The 18,246-nt window shown below is 40.5% G+C and overlaps 1 protein-coding gene across 1 annotated transcript; it reads left to right on the forward strand.

Moving 5' to 3' along the window:
* Window positions 1–2,471: 2,471 nt before the first annotated feature.
* bgnb (biglycan b) lies at window positions 2,472–16,248 on the forward strand. The gene is made up of 8 exons (XM_044350330.1): window positions 2,472–2,722; window positions 9,920–10,184; window positions 13,025–13,137; window positions 13,733–13,946; window positions 14,094–14,204; window positions 14,778–14,871; window positions 15,404–15,542; window positions 15,667–16,248. The coding sequence occupies exons 2-8, from the start codon at window positions 9,935–9,937 to the stop codon at window positions 15,862–15,864; spliced, it is 1,119 nt and encodes a 372-aa protein (XP_044206265.1). The 5' UTR covers window positions 2,472–2,722; window positions 9,920–9,934; the 3' UTR covers window positions 15,865–16,248.
* Window positions 16,249–18,246: the final 1,998 nt, after the last annotated feature.

Genomic DNA, 18,246 nt, shown 5'->3' on the forward strand with positions numbered 1-18,246 from the left:
AGATGGATGCTTCAGCTTTGATCTTAAATCCTTAAACCTCCTCTCTACACCCTGTCACACGGGGTATTATCAAATTTGACAGGCTTGCCACTTCAGTGCCGTCCATCATACTGTGTGTGACATGTCTAAATTGTTAAACTGACATACCATCACACCCAACAGATGTTTTGCATCCCATCGAGCCAAGGCCAGAGCCGGTTTGGAAGACGTTGACCAGAGAGCTTTTCCTCGATCATGCTCTGTCTCTGTCAGCTTCCTGTGTTTGTTATTGGAGGAGTGGGGGGAGTGCTTGCTGATAAAATAAAAAACACCAGTACACTCACAGAGAAAATCAGCAAAAGAATTCCTTTCCCTGACTCGGATGGGCATCAGACGTAAACAGATTAAGTGAGACAAGGAGGAAGAGGATGGCTGGAGGGTAGAGGAGTGAGGACAGTCCCTTTGCTGGAACATGAGGTTGGGTTCCAGTGTTAAGGGTCAACTATTTAGGGTCACCAAGAATGTGCTTGCAGACAGAATAAGCTAACCACTTGGCCAGGCCTGATGTCCTTTATAGCTACAACATTAGTGAGTGGGAAGTAAACTATTAGCGGGCTAAGTTCCAACTCCAAAAATGCAAAAACAACACTTAAGTCAATATTCTTCTCCCCCCTGCATAGAAAGGCTCACTCACTGTATAGCAGCAACCCACGCAAGAGCTAACAAGTGGGTGTGCTAATCTCTGGAGACACGTTAGTTGAACACTCGTAGGACAAAAAGAGTTTAATTTGGATGCCAAGCCCTCTAGCTACAGACCAACACCATAATCAACTGAACCACAGCGAGCGCAAGAGAAAGAGAGACAGGCAGACAGAGAAATAACGAGCGAGATACAGAGAGAAAGACTGAATCTACAAAACGTGAGAGAGAGGAAGCAGAGAAAAGAGGAATGTTATCTGCAAAGGCCTCTATCAAAACTGTTTCCCCTGCCAACACCCCTGCAGGGCATTGATCTGGTCTGCATGCCTTTTCCGCCACTGTGGATACTGCACTCACGGAGAGAAAGAAAGGCATATAACTGAACTAAAACACAGCCAGGAGTGTCAGTCTCTTCTTGTGTTGATATGGATGATCAGGAAAACGATTATGACCTGACACTCATAGAGCTACTGCAGCAGAGCGCATGGATAATGTGTAAATAACTGCAAACGTCTGTGTGGCCGACTTTGTACAAGGTCGGAAAAGCTCCCAGATGGTGTGGCTTGCCAAACTCACTGCCTCGCTCTGGGTGCTGGCAATACGGAGAGAAAATCAGAGAGTCAGTGAGTAAGAACGCTTCATCCTGCCAAAACAAAATTTAATAGAAAACCGTGAGAAGACACAAAATCATACGTTTTATAATCACAGTCCTAGAAATACATTTTCTCCATGATCCTGACGGAGTTTGGTGGTATCACCATGTTCTCTCCCAGTACTAATCAGTGAGAGAAATGTGTAGCTAGATTTTACACAATTATATAGTGGTTCGTTAAAAAAAAGTTCGCCATGACTCAGCATAGAGTCAAAAAATAAAATCCAGTTAACACTTGCCCTTTAAAAGACAAAACTTCAGGTTTTTGTCATCCTAAAACAATTTCCAAAAGCAACACTTTATAAAAATAAAAATAGTGGTTAAACAAAATGTCCTGTGAGCGTGGCCTCCATGGCAAGGTGATATTGAAAAAGAGAACATGTTTTCATCCGAGGACACTTACTCTTTACTTAACGATTTCATTACATTCAGCCACAATAAAGGCTTTCTTTGGGTCCCCATGACACTGCGTATTTCAATTGCACTGTAGTGAAGTCTGTCTGAGATATTTCAGACAATGCCATGTTTTAGCTTGTGTTTTAATTGGCAGTGCCAAAATTACAATGTCTTTTATCTAAATTGTCTTCAAGAGCAGTTAAACATGTCAATTACAGACCTTGGATGCAAAGTTCAAATTGAGTACACTGTCTGCTTCTTCTTCTTCTTTCTCTTCAGGAAACGTCACCATGATGTTTCTATAGGGAAAATCATCTTTGTATCTACAGCAATTGCATCTACAGTGGATGTACAAAAATAACAGGAACACCCAATAACATATATATAAGTCAGCATATATATAAGCCAACAGCCTGGCTATAAATATTATGCTTGTGCATCATAATATTCAGTCTTTTGATGATTGATTTTTTACATAGGCTATTCTAGGGTTGGTGTCATAATATATTCCTATGTAAAGTTTTCTATAATATTTGCATGGAACTTATCATTGGATTACTAATATTAAAACTATAATACAACCAGTAGTACTGTACCAGCAACTATAACAGCACAGAAGTACTGTAGGCTACTCCGGCCTCTCTCCCTCCTCCTCCTCTTCCTCCTCCTCCTCCCTCCATCCAAAAAGGGGAGAAAGGAGGCTGGCTTGTTAACTTTATGGGCTCGACCCCCCCGGCTCTCAGTCATTTCCTCGGTTTGGAGTGAAACGAGCACACACAGTGCCCTGACACGGTTCGCAGTGGCGCACAGTGGTGGAGGAGCTGTGGCTGGATGTCAGAGGACCACAGGGAAATACTGCAATAATCCCTAAATGTGATGAAAATATAGGGCAATTTTTTTTTTTAAATCTCCGGGATAATCTGACGCACAGAGGGAGAAAACACCCTTCAACCTATTTTTGGAATTTGGAATTAATATCTTATTTCTGTCCAACAGGTAGGGGAGATGGGTTATTTTATTTATTATTATTATATTGAGTTTTTAATTAGATGGGGGCAACTTTCTCATTCATTGTATAGGCTTACAAAAACAGTAAATATGTATTAAACCAGGGCAACATGAGAAATCAGCATGTTTAATGTGATTTATAGAAACTTTTGAACTATATACTATATAATAGTGATATCAATAAATTGAATTCTAACACATCATAAAGTAGCTATAAACTCTACTGTTACTGCAGATGTGCTGTATATTTACGTTTTTTAATGCTTTCTGCAGATTTATGTTCACAACTTTAATATTTTCAGTTAAAGTTTACACATGGTGTGCAGCGCATAATAAATTTGTTGTTTATTTATTTGTTTTTTCCTCAATATTATTGTATTTTAAATATGATATGCATCTTGGGGCTGTTTAATGCAACCTGTGTCACATGTCACATCAGACATTGTAATTTGCTTTCAGTCCGGATTTGCACTAGATGGCGCGATGAGTCTCAAAAGACGAAGCAGTCATTAGAAGATGAAATAACAACTAAGCAAACCTTTTCATGCTCACTTTATCCTGAAATCAACTCACCCTTATTCTCTCATCAGACTCTAAATGTAACGCATGGCATTTATAGCGGGTCTTTTACATCCATCCCTGCATCATCATTTAGGGAGAATAATTATAGTGAAACGTGCCAATCAAGTCAATCCGTTTTGGTACACAGGCCTGCGCTACCCTCCAATTCAGCCTCTGTATACACACAGTGTTCAGATTGAGATGTGTTGAGAGAACTGTGGCTTGAGGAACGCTACTTGGCAGGGAGATTATTATAGCTGGACAATAAGTGCCTGTTTCACTCACTCATCTGTGTTTTATTTTGTCACATAATCTAATGCAAACAAATATACGCTCCTCAATTTTCTAAGGAAAGAAGGACTTTTTTTTTTTTTCTCTGTGGCCTCATTCTGTCTTGTGCTGATGACCTCATATCCACCAATGGTTAACTACCATGCATGAGCCATTTATACCAGTGTATTTAATTGAGTCACCTTGCTGTACAAAGACAGAGTGTAAGTCTACTGTGGAGTCAATGGTCAGACAGTGAAAATAACGGGCTAAATCTGTCTGTTTCCTGTCCTTCTAGTCAGCCTGCCTATTAGTCAGCTTCCTACACCTGTATGTCTACCTGCTCTGTAAATCCCACTGCCTGTCTGTCCATCCACCTGTCTGTCTTTGTCTGAAGGTTTTATTTCATAATGTTGTTTGTCATCTCCATATTTTCCCCTTACTACTACAATTTTAAATTCAAGCCAGAGTTAAATCTGTGCTCTGGAAAACTTTTTTGGAAACTTTTGACAATAAAACATGCTGATTGTTCCATTTTGGTTCTGCAAAAAGCAGCCATTGTTTACAGTCTCTATTCATAGCCCACTTATAACTGGCACAAACTTTGGAATACTCCACATACTTTGAATGAGGCATATCTGCCCACAGGAATGGATCCACAGGTCAGCTATCCCTCTACTCTTGACTGATTTGGCTCTTTTTTTTTTTTTTTTTTTTTTTGTTCTGTGTTGCTCTGCTCTCTGATCTGCCCTGGTTAGGCTTCGTCTCTGCTGCAGTATTGAGAAACTTGCCACCACATCCAAGCTTGGCGGCAACAGAGAAGCTGCCAAATAGTTCCTTTTTTTAGGGATAGCAGTCACCAAATTACAGCCGCTGGGGCAGTTAACTCCACCCGAATGCTTCTACCGGACCCGCCTAGCACTAACAGCCTGTATAAGGGAGTATATGAATTTGGGTTGTGTGTGTGTGTGTCTGTGTGTGTGTGTGTGTGTGTATCAGCCTGTCTGGCTGTGTGTGTTCACATGTGTGGAGGGAAGGAGACATGTCATGGGGAAATAAGGGAGGTCAGCAAAATGACCAGATCATTTTCAAAACAGACTTCAGATTTTGAGACAAAAACACATAGATGGTTTACATATGTGTTTGGGCCAGCATGTCATTTCCACAAGCAAACATTTGTGTGAGTTTAACATTTATGTTGTTTTAAGGGTCACAGTTTACTGGAGCATTTTCGAGTTTGAATCTTGTTCAGAATAACATTGGCTTAGGAAAAAACAAAATATCCCGTTGGAGCAACTCCAACCAAAATTAGATTTATTATCTGCAACACAATACAAAGCCATTTCAAATATTTTTTTTGCTCAGTCAGCAATTTGATCACTTTGAACTTCCATGTGACGGTAATCCGCACTGAGTGTTGACGTGGCGGATGCCAATATACCAGCATTCTGGCGCCAGCTGGAACTTTTGGTAAGCTCTCTGCCCCACCTTAACTCCGCTCACACAGCTGCCAATGCAATCGAAGGAGCAGGACTGATGTGACACTGAGTATGAATACACACAGATAAAATGAGCCAGCATTTTATGCCTTGATCGATACTGTAAGGCTTAATGGAGTTTGGCACCTCCAGCTTTGAGGGCTCATGGCAGTGCCAAAGGGTTCATGTAGAACAGCAGCTGTCAATAAAATGTGCAGTAATAAAAGGGTTTGTGTGCATATAAAACTTGATGATTTTTCAGTTAGCAATTAAGGGTTTCTTTGAGTGGTATGATAAAAAAAAAAAAGGTGGCAGCAGTTCATTATAGTCAGAAGAAAACGGGGGGGGTGTGTGTGACTGGGTGTGAGGTAGCGGTGACTGCCTTTCTCTCGACTGCGGTCATGGGAGACCAAACACTGTGTATTGTATTGCAAAGGAGATGATTATTCTTGGCAACACAGAGTGCATATAGCTTAAATATATGATTGTTTAGTTTGACTGAGGCAAAGGCTTCCTTGTGGAAACTCCAGTCACATCAAAGTAATTGTGGTGGATGGGAGGTCTGACAAGTACCCACCACTTGATGGATAGTGCATATAGGAAATGTAAAGCTAATCTCAGAGGCAGGGTGTGGGAAACTCAAACAACTGATACCCTTGTAGGATGGATTGTTCACCAGATGGTGCTTTCACTGACACTGCTGTCTTTTTAAAATTGTCAGTCGACATTAAACCACCCATAGATTCGTCTCTGAATCCTCTCTCATATCGTCTTCTGTTCCTTAATCCTCGCCTCACCTCTCACACCTATTAGCAAACCACTGGAATTCGTATCTTCATTAACGTGTCTGTCTTCTTTTACTTGTCATAACAGCTTTAACCACTTTTAGAGGCTCAGACAGTCATATTGTGTGTGTGTGTGTGTGTGTGTGTGTGTGTGTGTGTGTGTGCGTGTTTGATTCGCACACTTGGCATGAGCTGACACACCCTCAATACAGATGGGGATTTTCCTGCTGTTTGATCTACTCTTTGTTTTATTGAAGGAAAATAATCATTGTTGTAGGGCAGAGAGAGAAGTCTCCGTCTTATAAACTGTTAAGATGATTCTGAGATAGGATTAGCTAAACAAACCAAAAGTATGTGGACACCCACATGCGATTTCTCATTTTATCTAATGCATCTAATGCATGCGTAACAGCCTCCAATCTTCTGTAGAAGGCTTTCCACAACAGTTTGGAACTTGGCTGCAGGGATTTGGTCCCATTCAGCGACAAAAGCATTAGTGAGGTTTAAACACTGAGGTTAGGCATTAAGGCCTGGCTCACATTCAACATTACAATTTATCCCAAAAGGTGGAGATTGTATGCTTTAGGATTAAGATCTTCCTTTGTTGGAACTAAGGGGCTTCGCTCAAACCCAGAAAATCTGTCCTAAATGGGGAAGTACATTACTGCAAAGATGGTATTGCTTTGTATATCTTTAGTAGCTTCATCTCTCACATCCTTCTCTCTGCCTCCAACACACACCTCCCACTCTTTCTTTCTTTCTTTCTTTCTTTCTGTGTCTGCCCCATAATTGTCATTCTACTCCTCTTTTTTTTCTTTTCAATGCTCTCGTCTCTTCACCACACACACACACACACACACACACACACACACATGCACACACACACACACACGCACACTTACTCTACACCACCTCGGAGAAAAACACACTAAGCAAGACAGAAATAGCCGACCATCCATCCATCCATTAAACCGCTCTTGGCCTTTGGATGGGAGGAGAGCCGAGGCAATAACAATTGAGATTGAAGCCTTTGGTTTGTCTTCATCTCAGACCGGATGTTTGACGTCTCACAGTTTAACTGCAGGGAGAGGAGAGGAATTCATACATGCACACACCGGGGCCAGATAAAAGTGGTTATTAGAGCCAAAGTACTGCTTGATTGTGGGATGTAGTTTAGTCTTATCGCCATGTTGTGATTTTAGTAGCCTTACATTTCATTCCTGGATGATGATAGACTGTTCTTGTTCCTGCCTCCCTTTTTTTTTCTCATCCATCATCCCTAACACCTCTGTCTGCGAGGCTCCAGCCACTGCCACATCTCAACAAATGGTAGACAAATCATTGGTTTGAACACTGAAAAATGGCTCCTAAGATTAGAGCTTTGGTGTTATAGTTTTAGATTTACAATCTATGCTTGGTATACCTCCCATCATGCTACACGGCACAAGCTGCAGAAGTTGTGGGTGTATAAATAAGTCTGGTGGTATCTTCTGTGTGTATTCCGGCTCTTTTGTGTGTTGCGTGTCATTGTGTGATGCTGACTATATATGCCCTAGCTGCGTCCGCTTGGCTGTATTCTTCTGGCCAAGCCAAGGCCAGTGGTGTTTTTTCTTTTCTGCAAAATGGTATAATTTGGCAGCTATTTTTATTGCAGGGAACAGACTGCAGAGGCCAGTTATTCATGCCTCCAGGCCAGGTCCACATCATGCACAGGCTTTTTGTTGTACTGATTTTAATGTCCCTCAAGAATTCTTTTATTTTTATTTTAAATAGAGCAAAAATGCCTTTAACATTTACAGTTTTAGAGTGCTAATTCATTGCCCACACACTGTATTTGGATCACATATTTGTATTTCTTTATTCAGACACTGTTTTTGTTAAGCCACTACTTTTGCAATTTAAAGGATTAGGAGTATAAGTTTAGAGATCTGTGTGGAATGAGAAGCATTTCCGCAACATTAAGTAGCACCGGAAACTCCCTCACAAGCTTTTTTAAACAGTCTCCCTTTTAGGCAATTCAAAGTCCTGTGAACAACCAGTGGCACCAGAAATTTCCTGGAACATTAAGTGAAATAGCTTAGAAAAATACTAAAAATGGTGTCACATTTAGAAGAATGACACATACGTGACAAAAGTATATGGAGTGTCATGTTATGTCATAGGAGATGTGTTGAAGTTCCACATAAAGTGCAGTGCAAATCCACCAAAACACAATATCCACTTTTACCTTTTTCTTATATTGCTCTTGGTGTCAGTCTCTCTCTAAACCTTCACTTCTTTGTCTGTTGTGTAATCCCTCCCGCTTCTCACTCCGCTGCTCATTCTTTTCATCAATCTCTTGGTGTTGATAATGCTGATAGCCAGAATTTGCTCCTAATCATGTTGTGACATGATCCTTGAACTTCTCTGAAAAGTCTATTTGCATGCTAACTATGGGCACCAAGACTTTTCATCCCTCTGTAGGATTACAGAGCTGAGGATCAGGGAAGGAATTAACACGACAAGGTTAGAGATTATAGGGTTTTAGGTCACCCCAGAGTCCAGTGTAGGACTAGGCTTTTTTTGTGTGTAGGATTAGCCTCTGGTTAAGGGTCACAATTTCCTGTTGCAGGGATCAATTGGCCTGGTCATAATTTGTTATTGTAGGAATTAGATTTTAGGTTGAGTGGGAAGGGGTGGCTGAGCTGAAGTGTTAGTTAGGCCAGTGCAGACAGGATAAAGCAAGCAAATAAACACACACACATACACACACACACACACACTCACTCCCATGTCTGGTGACCTCAATTACCTATGACATCATGGAGTCTGTGTTTCATGACATGCATACACACTCAAACACATGAACATGCACAGACACTTTGCACTTGAATTCCCAGTTTCCCCTCTAAATGAATGGTGGCTTTGTTTGACTGCTCGGTTGCAGGAATAAAGTTTTCCACCGCTGAGGTGAGGCCCTCTACACTATCTGATTGGCCAGTGAGAATAGACTTGCTCTCTTGGGAATCAACTCAGCATGCAGGAAGCAGACAGTGACATTTTGTCGCAGTAGTTTTAAGTGACTTTCGTTCCCAGAGTTGATTCCTGGCAAGTCTACCAGGGGAATGAGTCCATTTCTCCTCACCAGTCTCCAGCTCCTGGTGTGCCTGTTAGGTGTGGCATTAACAGTAAGGCTTTATAATTAAGGATAAGCAGACCATATCATAATATTCTAGTGTCCATTTAACAATGACAACTATGCTTAGTCTACATTGCAATTCATTTATAGCCCTCATGGACATGGCCGCATTAACCTGTTAGGATGACTGTGGTAAAAAGTTTGCCTCCATCTCGCCCGTATCTCCCACCGTCTGTGCATTGTGCATGAACTCTGTCACCTCCATGTCCCTGTTTAGTCAAGTGCACATAACAGACTGTAGATGGCAGCATCATTATTTGCTCTATTCCAGATTAATAGTACCTCGTCCCAGATTATCTGTGTATCAATTTGTGGTAATTAAAGACAATTTAGTTCAGGAATATGCATCATGTGAGCACAATATAATAATGTAGATCTTAAAACTGGATTTTTACACATGACCTCTTCCTTGAATAGACCTAAAGAATAAGTAATGATACAGGACCTGCCTTTGTTGATAATCAATTGATAGACAGTGAACTTGGTGCTTTTGGAGCCCCTGGGGCTCTGGGGCCCAAGGGCAGTTGGTAATCCAGCTTTGCTCATGCAATTTTCCTTTCAAGTTTTCTTTTCTTTCCCTTTCTTCTTCTTTTTCTGGCATTTTACAACACCCCAGCAACATTTAGATGCCATGTACATATTCCCGTCTACCCTTATTGACATAAATGTAATGAACAAAATACTAGAAACACCTCAGTTTAACACTATTACAACAATTTAACAGCACCACATTTTACAGCCTTCACCACAATTGTTGAAGTTTCAACAAAACCTGACCATCATAACTTGTATTAATGTAGTATTTATCCCAGGCTGAACTGGGAACTGTGTGTGTATTTTTTGCAATAAAACTGACACTGCTCTCCTTCTTTCTGCTGTTTTTTTTTTTATTTTTTTTTTTTAAATTCTACAGGTGTGTGAGATAAAGATGTTGCCACATGGGTCCCTCCTGCTGTTGCTATGCGTGCTCCAGCTACTCTCACCCTCCTCGGCCCTGCCCTTCGAGCAGAAAGGCTTCTGGGACTTTGCCTTGGACAGTATGGACACTGGCGGGATAATGACGATGATGAGGGACGAAGAAGAAGGCTCAGCCATAGACGAGCTCCCCCCGACGCACATACCCATGTGCCCCTTCGGCTGCCAGTGTCACCTCAGAGTTGTCCAATGTTCTGACCTCGGTCAGTGAGAGTGTGTATGAAGACAGATGCATGTCTGCGACTGTGTGAGTGTGTCAGGAGGTTCAGAAAGGAAAGCTGAGTGTAATATGATTGAGTGACGGAGTGAGAGAGAATAAACTGAGCCTTGTATGACTTTCATAGGTCCAGAGAATAAAGCCCCCCTTTGGTGTATTATCTAAGAGAGGAATTTCTCCCTCGGGATAATGCTAGTGTATTTTGACAAGGGAAGGCATCTCTTTGAGGGATTTTGTGTTCCAGACTTTGTGTGTAGATACTGGGTGGGAGAAGAAAAGAAAGGGTTTGACCAGAAAAACAGGGGGGAAAGACTGAGTTGGCAGAAGGAAGGAGGAAGAGAAAATGAAAGAGATGGAAAGGGATCAAGAGAGTGAAAGAGGAAGGCAGAGAGAAAGAGAGAAAGAGCCATATTAATGTTAGACAAAAAAGGGACACTTTGATGAGAGGAGATGAAAAGTTTATTATTCCCTCACTGTCTTTAAATAGATGTTTCATTGTTTTCGAGACAGGATGTTTAATGGAAACCTAAAACAGGAGGAGAGAATGGAGAGAAGAATGAGTTTAACAGGATTTAAAAATGTAGGAGAGCTGTGGGTTTATGTACAGCATAAGTGTTTTTGTATCAAGATAAGGATGTGAGGATTATGAATATTAACTTTTATGAAAAGGGGAAGTGAAAAGGAACTATAGTAATAGTTAATACAAAAATACTTTCTTGACAATTTAAAAAAACACATAAACTACTTAAAAATATGATTTCATGATGCTTTTATAGTCTGCCTGTGACTTGATTTTAGTTTCCATATGCTACAATTTCCTGGCTGTGGATATTATGAGTGTATGCTGTCTATTCTTATAAGAGCAAAGAAACTGTATTCAAGTCGTATTTATGGATATAAAGATTCCTCATATTATACTGGCTATAACTCCAATAAGCTGTCTGAATTTAGACATAATGGTTTTGTCGAATCATCATTTTACAAGCTCTATATATTTACTGTCCCATGGTCTTTCTGCAGAGGGTAAATGTGGAAGCGTATAATTTCTGAGATGTCAAGTGCTTATTTAGAACAGATGTATTTTGGCGGTGGCGTCTGTCTCCTCTCAGTGTACATCCCAGCATGATGTCAAGCATTTGTGTTGAGGGGCGCTTGGGTTTGAGAGGGTGCTAGTTTTGTCAGTTTGCGGTGAAGGCTTTAAGATTTGTGGTAGATATGGGTGAAGCCGCTGTGGTTTGGGGTTTAGGGGGTTAAGGGATCCAGCTAATCTGGGTGTGGATGAAAGTCTTTTCAGGTCTGTTTATTATGTCTGTTAGGTTTGATGCAGGCGTAAAAATGTGAAGGTTTCCAGCTGGCAGGATGCATGTCGAAAGCTGCAGGTGTTGACTGGAAGGTAAATATTTCTTACCACATGAATCCACCTGATGACACTCTGCGCATGTAGAGTCATATTTCTCTCACAGCTGCTGTAATGACTTTAATAAATTTGGGAAAAGTAATTCATAGAGAGTCTTGTTTATAATTAAAACATAATCCTTGGGAGTTGATCTTTTACCCACATTTTTAATGAATTTGTTCTCTGAAGGTACAAACTTGCAATTTAATTTCTTGGATAAGGCTACATCCTGAAGCTCCAAGCCTCCTCAGATCTCTCAGCTGAATTGAACTCAGAGTTTGGTCCTGTGCGGTGAAATGGAGGGTGTGGTACAGTACAGCCAAAGTCATATATCTAAACATAACTTTAGATGGACAGCTCTGGGTAGAGCCCTCTGGGTCAGATGTGGTTGGTGGCAGACTGGATCCCAGTGGGACAGCTGGCGCTGGCTTCCAAGCCGGCCTGATTGCATCATGGTCGTGGTCCAGATGAGGTTTGCCCGGGTAGGGATTCGCTTACTGTGGCCTGTCTGCGCCACTGACCACATCTAATACACTTGTCCACGTGGCTCTATGATGTGGTCTTGTTAATGATCTCTGGTAGTTCTGTTTGCGCGTGTGCTGAGTCATTTTTCCAGAGAGATTACTAAGTGGAATAATGCAGGTGTATTTCTTAACGCTGTCCACTTGTTGTAACCCATTCTTAGCCTTTATGAATTTATTGCTTGGAAAACAATATTCATAAGCAACCCCAACCATAACAGTCTTTGGTGTTAATGCTCGTAGTTGATGTTGCTGATTGATTTTCACCACTTCTTAGCAGGTGTTTCTGTCACAAAGAAGCTGAAATTAAAACAATTATGTTCTCAAATAGAGTGGCAGCTTCACTGCTCGTACATTAACAAACACAGCTTGTATATTTTTCTGTCTGTATGTGTCAGGGTTGTGCCCATCTCCCTTTTATTTGATGTGTGATTTTTGCTGATGGTATTTAAGTCACGTCCTTTGTGACTTCTGTCAAATGGAAACCAGATGGAAAACATCTGTTGTCCCCATCTGGTGTGAGGGAATTTGCGTTTCTGCATGTGTGTGTGTGCGTGTCTTTGTCAGTGACAAACCAGTAATGTTAGTAATATTCTGCTTTGACGTCTGTGTGTGACCTCCATGACTGTGTCTATGTCCACCTCTCATTAAAATAATAGCTAAGGAACCCCAAAGTACTCATTTGACATTGTGTGGGACTATGATTGGTTTAATTTTTAGGCCTGATGAAGGTTTTAAAACACACAGTGACTATTTATTTTCCGAGGTCTACATTATGTCTGACTAAGATATCCTAAGAGTGTGCCCATTGAAAACAAAATGGTTTTTAGGGTGTTGGTTCACAGTCATCCATGGAAGCATTTAATGGAGTATGAATCCCTTCTGTGTTTTTATTGGTCTTGTCTTCAGGTCTGACTGAGGTGCCAAAGAATATTCCTCCGGACACCAAGTTCCTGGACCTGCAGAACAACCGTATCACTGAGCTTAAAGAGAATGACTTCAAAGGCCTCACTAACCTATATGTAAGAGACACACACAATCTGGTCACATTCATAAAGTCCCTCTCAGCAGCTCAGCACCTCTCAACGATGTGTAATCGACTCAGCTCAGCTTGTATTGGCTTCAGTAGTGTGAAATATTATTATAACTCTCCGCTTAGAGGGATTTAGAGGTTCATCTCCTTTCTTTTTCTCCCTCCACCGCCCTCTGCTCTGAGAGCTTTAATTGTATTAAATTTTGAGCCCCAGGCCAAATGGGAGTAGTCAAGCTCACATCCTTGCCTCTCTTAGCGGGAAGGCTTTACTCACTCCTGACCTGCATACAAGAGCACTGACCAAGAGCAATATTGAGGCTGGCAGCGTAGGAAACTCCCGACATGACATTATACAATAACATCTCTATTAAGGTCTGTTTATAGGCTACATCTGTCTGCATCTTTCAGCCAGCGCAGGTGGAGAAACAGTCTGCTGGATGATGGGGCTGCTGTGAACAGTTTAATTCAGTCAAACACATTTCAGTAGAGACAGGAAATGCAAACACAAGCTCTTGTGTATTCTTTGATTTTAGTGTTCTTTCTTTGCTCTTTTGACTGTCTGGGTGCTTCTGGTGTTTTCACAGGGTCTGTCTCTGAGGAATAACCGTATTTCCAAAGTCCACCCCAGAACGTTCATCCCTCTGAAGAACATGCAGAAGCTCTACTTCTCCAAGAATCTGCTGACAACCATCCCCAAGAACTTGCCGGCCTCTCTGGTTGAGATGAGGATCCACGAGAACCGCATCCAGCAGGTGCCAGCTGGTGCCTTCTCGGGACTGGGCAGCATGAACTGCATAGGTTAGAAATGCTGATGACTACAACAAATCTAGGCTATATTCGGAGGTGCTCACCACTGCCTTTGCCACTGTAGAGCATTGGCATTGGATTTTGAAGATTAAAGGAACTGTATTTTGACATGCCACAAATATTCTCTTTATCTTGCAGAGATGGGAGCAAACCCCATCCAGAACAGTGGTTTTGAGCCTGGAGCCTTCAAGGGACTGAAACTGAATTATTTGCGTATATCAGAGGCCAAACTGACTGGGGTGCCCAAAGGTGAAAACTCATTTCTTGTGGCCAAAATGCAAACATATTTACAATATAGGCAGGAATAGTCCGGCATTTTTAAATACACTAACTCACATTCAGAGGAAAAGATTGATACCACTTTCATTTCTGTTTGGCGAATGTGAAACTACAGCCGGCAGCCAATTATCTTAGCTTAGCATAAAGACTGAAAACAGGGGGAAACAATTAGCCTGGCTCTGCCAAAAAGTAGAAGAAAACCCTGACAATTTGCAGTTTTACAGGAGATTATGTGCTGCGGAGACTCCAGTTTGGCACATAAACCCACCATAAAACCGCAAATTGCTGTTTTTACAATTTGATTTTGGTGCAGATTTAACAAATGAGATATAACCTCTTAAATAGTGAGCTTTAGGAACTTTTGGACAGACATGAGTGTGGTATCTATCTTCTATTTAATCACTTCTAACCAGAGAGAAAATTTTAATATGGCAAGTAAGGCCTTAGCAGCAGGTAGGAGACAAAAAAACAATTGACAGCTATGGGACAAAATCAAATCTCACCCCAAAGTAGAGCCTTACAGGTATGGTGTCTGTCTTTCAGATCTCCCAGACAGTCTCAATGAGCTTCATCTGGACCACAACCAGATTCAGGCTGTAGAACTGGAGGACTTGAGCCGCTACAAAAACCTGATCAGGTACTTTCCCTCAACAACATCCTAATTTTTTACCATAACTTCTCTTTTCCACCGTGAAGTCTCTGCTTGCATACCTGTAAAGAACTATCCTGTGTTTTTATACACATTCCCAATCAACAGTGCCCCTTAGGGGTAATAAAATGAACTACATTGACATGTAACTAAAATGTAGAAGAATAAAACTCCAACTTTATGCTTATGTGTGCTTTCCTACTCCAGTCAAAATAGCAGCATTGTCTAATAAATGAAAAAATTACAACAAGTGCCTTAAGTCGATTTCTCCTCCACTACACTAGTTTTATTTCACCTGCTTTATCAACACTTATCTTGGATCATTTACGGCCACATTACTGCCAGGCTGCTGCTGTGTCTAATTCTCACCTGGCTTAAAATGCTTTTCTTGCAGTGATAATAATCAGGGAATTTTCAGCCACTCCAGCTCACACTTGTTAAACAGTTAAGCTAAATGTACCATGCAGTGCCTTTTTTCTGACTATTTCACATTTTCCTCCCCCTGCCTCCCATTTTCCAGGTTGGGCCTTGGCTTTAACCACATTCGCAACATAGAGAACGGCAGTTTGTCCTACCTCCCCAGGCTGAGAGAGCTGCATCTGGACAACAACCGCCTCAATAGTGTTCCTAAAGGGCTCCCAGATATGAAATACCTACAGGTGAGTCTACCAAAGTCTGCATAATGATAATAAACTTGTTTTGTTTTCAATCTGAAAGCAGTGTCTCTGAAATATTTTACATAATGCCCTGATCACCGTCTGCTTTGCCACTCCTGCTCTCTAGGTGGTGTACCTCCATTCCAACAACATCAGCCAGGTGAGTGTGGATGACTTCTGCCCTCGAGGATTTGGGATGAAGAGGACATTCTATAATGGCATCAGCCTGTTTGCTAACCCTGTCAACTACTGGGAGGTGCAGCCTGCAACGTTCCGCTGTGTCAGCGACCGGCTGGCCATTCAGTTTGGCAACTACAAAAAGTAGAGACGGGGAGAGAGGGAGATACTGAAAGATGGAGAGAGTGAGGGGAAGGGGATGGAGGAGAGCAGATAATTTAAATAACAAAACTTGAGAGATAGAGGGAACAGAGTTAATATTGAAGAATTATTTTCTATTATTATCATTATTGGTTTATTTTTTTGGAGAGAGTGTGATTGATGGAGAAGATGGGAAAGAAACTGACTAAATAGAGAGACAAGAGAAAAATAGAAACACATTCACAGAACCTGAAGGGAGTGGAAAGCAAAGTGCTTCCGGTACTTCATCTGAGTTTTTGCATTCTTGTATTTAAGGGTTTAAAGTTGAATGTTTTGCCATTCGGAGTGGATGAAACAGAGGAGACTGTCTGAGAAGAATGTTTTTCACCAGCCGAAATCAATGAAAAATGAGTACTGAAAACTTGTGAAGCATTTCATTCCATTTTTTTTTTTTTTTTTTTTTTTACACAATAGCGCTTATTGTGACAGAAATCATTTTTGTTTAATTAACATTTTGGTTAAGAATATGAGTAAAAACAAATAAATAGAAGAGCAAGGCATTATAGATTTTTTATATATATATATATATATATATATATATATATATATATATAAAAAGTTGCTCGGTTTGACTTTCTGCGTGTGCTGATATGGGAGATACATCACATTGTGCCTGTTTTACTGGTTTGAAGTCACTTGGCCTTCAATTCTGCCATTAATACTGTCTTAATAAACTTTTAGTCACAGAATTGGGGCTATTTTCCACAAAGACAACTGCACAAAAAGTAGACAGTAATTCAACTTTATAACTAGTTCAACAACACTTTTGTATATATCATGGGAGATGATCGATCAACAGGAAAATAGGCACACTTTAAAATTCCCCTCATCAGTGCTAAACATCTTTTCTTATTGAACTGATTGAAAACACCAGCCTGCCTGTTTAAAAAGTCTATTTAGTACAATATTCCTTGAGGGGACGTTAAGTTAGTGGGGGTTTGCCCCAATTAGAGAAAAACACACATCCGCTTTGCTTTGAAACAATGAAGGCAGTGTGTTCACATAGTGCTACAAACAATAGTAGTGTTGATGCATTGTTTTGCACAGTTTTTTATGTTATGCTTTATCTGCTTGAGGGTTATTTGGGGGGTTTAGTCTGTTTACTTATGTGGAACTACTTTAGCCATAAGTATTCTGTCCTGTCTCTGTTCTGTAATCTGACAAGCTACTGCTGCATGTGAATAAAGACATTTCTAGCCTGCTGCATTAAGCCAGAGAACAACTGATACCCTTGGGTTGGATGCTGTGTGAGAAATAAAGAAGAAATATCAAAAATGGGAAACATTTTGATGAAAAAATACAACACTTTGTAAAGATTAGAAGCTTAGTCATTTTATTTTGAGCCCATGCTTGAACACAAACACATGCAACACACCTACGTTAAATGCGATGTACTGTATGACAAAAACTGATGTTTTGGGCATTTGACGGATTTTAGGAGGCTGGATCAGACAGAGTTGTTCATGTTATTTTGATACTGTGGACGGGATGTCATCAGGTCCTTATATGTAAGGCCTTAAAATGTCAGTACAAATACTGGCCTGAAGTAATGAATTTGTCTTCAATTTGAATCCGTATCTTAATTTCAATATGAGCACTTCATCTGGTATGTTTAAAGGGAAAATAAAGTCAAAATAGCCATTTTTTCAATCAGTGTCAACATAGTATTTTTGCGTCAGAGTACAAATACGTAAATTATCTACAACAGTATGTCAGCAAAAGAGATCAACGAGTCTTTTTTTATTTGACGAGCAGAATAAAATTGTAAAGAATGTTTGGAGATAGAAAAAACTCCTTGTTGTGGAAGTTTTGATGAATGTTTTTAGTTATGACAGATGTCTTGACCGGTTGTACTTTTGTGTCACATGCTGTATTTTGCAGATGTAGTCCACAGTGTGTGTGTGTGTGTGTGTGTGTGTGTGTGTTAGATTACCTTTGTCTGATGGGATTCAATCACACAATTTCACACTCTTTCTTCTGCAGGGTGCTTCTTCAGTACTGATGAACACACACAAACAAGGGAGAAAAAAAGATGAGCAGGCTGAAAGAGTCAATCTGCACAGTAAAAAAAGACTTTCCAAAATATACAAACTATAATACAAATACAAACTAATAGTGTAAATAATGTTATATAACTTTAAGGGACAGAGTCAGACTGCATATTTATTATTATGTTTCAGATGAATATAAGGCTACGTTTCAGCTGATATTCTGAACTTCATAATAGTTCAATATTATGTCAGGTGACATAACTGTAGGTCTACTGTATGTAAGCATGATGCATCTAGATTAATACTCTTTAATCTTTATTCTATATGGTTATATATCT

This window comes from Thunnus albacares, chromosome 5 (assembly GCF_914725855.1).
Source record: "Thunnus albacares chromosome 5, fThuAlb1.1, whole genome shotgun sequence".
Classification (NCBI taxonomy): Eukaryota; Metazoa; Chordata; class Actinopteri; order Scombriformes; family Scombridae; genus Thunnus; species Thunnus albacares.

Bases quoted from the DNA above. Each gene is read 5' to 3' on its own strand.
- bgnb (XM_044350330.1), top strand. From the start codon at position 9,935: ATGTTGCCACATGGGTCCCTCCTGCTGTTGCTATGCGTGCTCCAGCTA. The intron at 13,947-14,093 runs GTTAGAAATGCT...TTTATCTTGCAG, and splicing joins GGGCAGCATGAACTGCATAG to AGATGGGAGCAAACCCCATC. The intron at 15,543-15,666 runs GTGAGTCTACCA...CCTGCTCTCTAG, and splicing joins CAGATATGAAATACCTACAG to GTGGTGTACCTCCATTCCAA.